The sequence below is a fragment of the Branchiostoma floridae genome, chromosome 10 (assembly GCF_000003815.2).
Source record: "Branchiostoma floridae strain S238N-H82 chromosome 10, Bfl_VNyyK, whole genome shotgun sequence".
Classification (NCBI taxonomy): Eukaryota; Metazoa; Chordata; class Leptocardii; order Amphioxiformes; family Branchiostomatidae; genus Branchiostoma; species Branchiostoma floridae.
In genome coordinates this window covers 23053047-23057475 of record NC_049988.1, presented here as the reverse complement: position 1 = coordinate 23057475, position 4429 = coordinate 23053047, and the positions used below count along the sequence as shown (strand labels likewise).

Here is a 4429-nt window from a genome sequence, read left to right as displayed (position 1 = left end):
GATGTGTTTGTGTAAGACTAAACAGATCTTGTTAAAACGGCTAGTCTTCCCGACAGGCGACCCATCAATCTACTCTAGAAGCCGCTGGGGTCATTTGGGTCATTGGGAGAGTCTACTAGTGAACTAGTGAACTTTCCCATAGTTAAGAACTTATGTTGTATCATGTATTGTTGTCCTGTTATTTTGTGACCATGTATATGCTATGTATGTCGGAGTGAAGTTTGATGTACCAGGGTCTCCTGAAAATCAGGCCGCCCGCCCAGAGTGAGTACACCTGGCTAAATAAATAAATGAAATGAAATGAAAATACTGTGAAATGGGTGGCACTTTTATGAGGGGTGATTTGTTGTGAGTTGTAGGCAATCTCTAAAGGTTTGGAACTAAAATGACCAAGCTGTAAATTTTGTTACGCTAGAAAAACTAAGCCTTTTTGTGAGTAAATTGCTATCGTATCGTCTTTATCACTTTCCGTCACTTTATAGTGCATGGGACTAGTATAAATTAGAAACATGTAACGTTACATTTTGTAGTTGCAAAAACACAACAAACAGAAGAAGAAAACAATTATACCTAATCGTAAATACCTTTTTTTTTGGTTTGTCTGTTGTTGTTTTTTGGTTTATTTATTTCTTACATATAACAAACAGTAACAAAGTACAGAAACTAAATAGAGGTGAAGAAGGAGGGAAGAAGCCTAGTTTGTTTGTTTGTTTGTTTATTTATTTTGTTTATTTTTTTAAGTTGGCTTGTACAGTGCTCTTCTTCTCTTAACTAAACATTAACTAACCTATATACAATTGTAGAAAATATCAAATTGATTAAAGAAAAATAACGAATGAAACATATCAAGAATAAATCCTTAATCTAAATGATTAAGCAAATAGATAAGACATAGAGTGTTAAGATCGAGGCTAACTTTATACCATAAATGTACTATATATATATATATATATATATATATATATATATATATATATATATAAATCAGGACATGACAACAGCATGAAAGGCTCAACATTTCTTGGGGTTTGATAGAAGGTGGTTTATTAACATGATTTTAAGGTTTAGCAGAGGCGTAAACGTTTGAGGGAGGGAGGAAGAACATTCTAAGCATTGATGCATTTGTATTTTACAGTCATATGGGCCAAAGGCATTCTAAATAGGGGAATGTGAAGATTTGAACTTTGGCGAGTTTGAAAATTGTGGAACTGAGGTCGGAAACTAAGAAAACCATCAATGGTATCGGGTAGAGTATGGTGTATTTATTGGGCTGTTAAGAAGGCATGTTGAAAACTGTTGTTATCAAAATATTCAAAATTCTAAGTTTCTCAAATAGTAGTAAAGAATAGGCGTGGAAATTTGAAACAGTGGGAATGCGTAAGAATATTTCCCATCCAATACCATAACATGTCCCAACCTTTTATTAGGATAGAAAATGTTAAGGTAAACATTATTTGTTTACTTGAAACGATCTAGTTTTAATTGGTCTATTTCTTCTTTTCTAATGATTTTCTATCCATTAGGTTTGACATGGCAGAGGCAGGTAATGGGTCTCCTACTGCTGTTCCCCAAAACTTCGGCGATGGGTCCCCTACTGGAGTTTTTTGTGACCAGCCAACAACGAGCGAAACGACTTTGGTCAGACAACCGAAATCAACAGCTGATGAAAAGCCCTATATGTGTGAGGAGTGTGGGTACAGGACAGCCAGGGAGTCTCACTTATCCCAACACATGAGAATTCATACTGGAGAAAAACCATTCAAGTGTAACCAGTGTGACTATTCTGCTGCGCAAAAATCCAGTTTGGACCTACATCTAGCCAAACACACAGGTGATAAGCCCTACATGTGTGGGGAGTGTGGGTACAGGACAGCTAAGAGGTCTCATTTAGCTGAACATAGGAGAATTCATACCGGTGAAAAACCATTCAAGTGTGACCAGTGTGACTATTCTGCTGCACAAAAATCCAGTTTGGACCTACATCTAGCCAGACACGCCGGTGAGAAACCCTACATGTGTGGGGAGTGTGGGTACAGGACAGCTGCGAAGTCTCATTTATCCCAACATATGAGAACTCACACCGGTGACAAACCCTACAAGTGTGGCCAGTGTGACTATTCTGCTGCACAAAAAAACACTTTGGACCTACATCTAGCCATGCACGCCGGTGAGAAACCCTACATGTGTGGGGAGTGTGGGTACAGGACAGCTCGGAAGTCTCATTTATCCGAACACATGAAAACTCATACTGGTGAAAAGCCCTACAAGTGTGACCAGTGTGACTTTTCTGCCGCACGAAAAGACAATTTGGACCGACATCTGGCCAAACACACTGGTGATAAGCCCTACATGTGTGGGGAGTGTGGGTACAGGGCAGCTCGGAAGTCTCATTTATCCGAACACATGAAAACTCATACTGGTGAAAAGCCCTACAAGTGTGACCAGTGTGACTTTTCTGCCGCACGAAAAGACAGTTTGGACCGACATCTGGCCAAACACACTGGTGAGAAGCCCTACATGTGTGGGGAGTGTGGCTACAGGACAACTCGGAAATTTGATTTAGTCGAACATATGAGAACTCATACTGGTGAAAAACCCTACAAGTGTGAGCAGTGTGACTATTCTGCTGCTCACAAAAAAAGTTTGAACCAACATCTAGCCAAACATACTGGTAATAAGCCCTACATGTGTGGGGAGTGTGGGTACAGGACAACTCAGAAGTCTCATTTAGTTGAACATATGAAAACTCATACTGGAGAAAAACCCTACAAGTGTGACCAGTGTGATTATTCTGCTGCACTCAAATCCAGCTTGAAAAAACATCTAGCCATGCACACTGGCGATAAACCCTACATGTGTGGGGAGTGTGGGTACAGTACAGTGCAAAAGTGTAACATATCCCAGCATATGAGAACTCACACCGGTGAAAAACCCTACAAGTGTGACCAGTGTGACTATTCTGCTGCACAAAAATCCGCTTTAGACAAGCATTGTAAAAGACACCATTAAAGGCCTACATATTTTTGCAGTACCATTTCGGTCATCTAAACAAACTCGTTCATCCGAACAGCTGGTCTTGTATGTCATCTAGCTGGATTAACAGACCAGTAAGAAACTCTGCGCATTATTTTACTATGTCTGTGACATAAATTACAGTTTCAGTGACTACCATATAAGAACATAACTGATCAGTGAAAATATGAAACTATAAGTCAGTCAGTCATGAAAGTTTAATAAAAGTATAAATCCCATTCCGTTGTCTCGTGTAGTAGGTACACAATATTGTACTGGCCGTACAAGGTCACAGGTCAGTTTTATTTTCTTGACATAATAGGTCACAATAATGTTGTATACAAGTGTATATTTGAAAGTATTGCCCAGGACGAGCAGAAAGGATGTGTTTGTAATGCCACATCATGGTGTATTACACAGCTTTTTACTGAACTACTTAAGCTCTATATCCGAACAGATTTAATTGTCCACTCTAACTTGGGTGTCCCACCATGTAAACAGCTAGTAAGTTATCTCTCATAGAGATAAGCGTAATTAGGTAAGTAATATGTCAGAGTTACAGGCCCCGTAATGTTCTGATTTGCATAACAATGTCCAAGCGGATTTTGTTCCTTTTGGTGGGCTTTTACCTTTGGCATTACCTAGAATTCGTGTGCGACGTAAAAACACTATATGAAAGAGGGAAGTGAGGAAAAAAAGAAAGAACGAAAAAAGGAAAGATTGTGGGATAATAGAAAATGGAGCGCAGGATACTCTACCGTATCACTCACTACACTCACTAGCCCCTTGACCTCCAGGTCGTGGTGGGGGGGGGGGGGCAAGGTAGCCATGAAGATAGAGAGTTGCCTCTACCATCTATGGTGCTTAATTCAGACAGAAATCGAGGGTACGTCTCGAATAATGTAGGTGGAGAGTACTACATAATGGTGTATTGAACATATATGGCCTCCTTAGGTCCATATTGACTATGGTAATATCCAAATTGTATTAAACAATACCATTGGTATACGCAGAGGAAAATTGGCGGCACTGACTACCATGAGAGTATGGAAGCTAAACACACTACACTACCAGTGGACTAGCCCCCTGTTGTAGTGCTTGCACCTTTGTGTGGCCCCAGGGCTTAGAAGCGGAGATGGGCGCCGGGCCCGATGCATCTTCCGATAGGGGGGGGTGCGTGACCTTTGTTCTAATGTATCGGTAACTTTAGCTTTTATGATGTCTTCGGCTCTTACTTCACTGTACTATAATCATATTAAAAATCTGGTGTATTTTGCCTTTTGTACTACGTCTAAATGGCCTAAAAGTTGCCATGGGGGTGCATAGGGCACATTTCTGCAGGGAGGCATTCATATTGTAGACATTCGTCCATTAATTTGGGGATTTTAGGCTATTCAGACAACAAGTATATATTTTG

General features: G+C 40.1%; 1 protein-coding gene across 1 annotated transcript in view; it reads left to right on the top strand.

Annotated features, from left to right (window-relative positions):
• Nucleotides 1-3241, top strand: part of LOC118424833 (gastrula zinc finger protein XlCGF57.1-like) — a 4001-nt gene extending 760 nt beyond the window's left edge. The window contains exon 2 of the mRNA XM_035833633.1: nucleotides 1524-3241. Coding sequence (XP_035689526.1) covers nucleotides 1531-3009 — 1479 coding nt within the window. The 5' untranslated portion in view covers nucleotides 1524-1530 and the 3' untranslated portion in view covers nucleotides 3010-3241. The remainder of the gene's footprint in view (nucleotides 1-1523) is intronic.
• Nucleotides 3242-4429: the final 1188 nt, after the last annotated feature.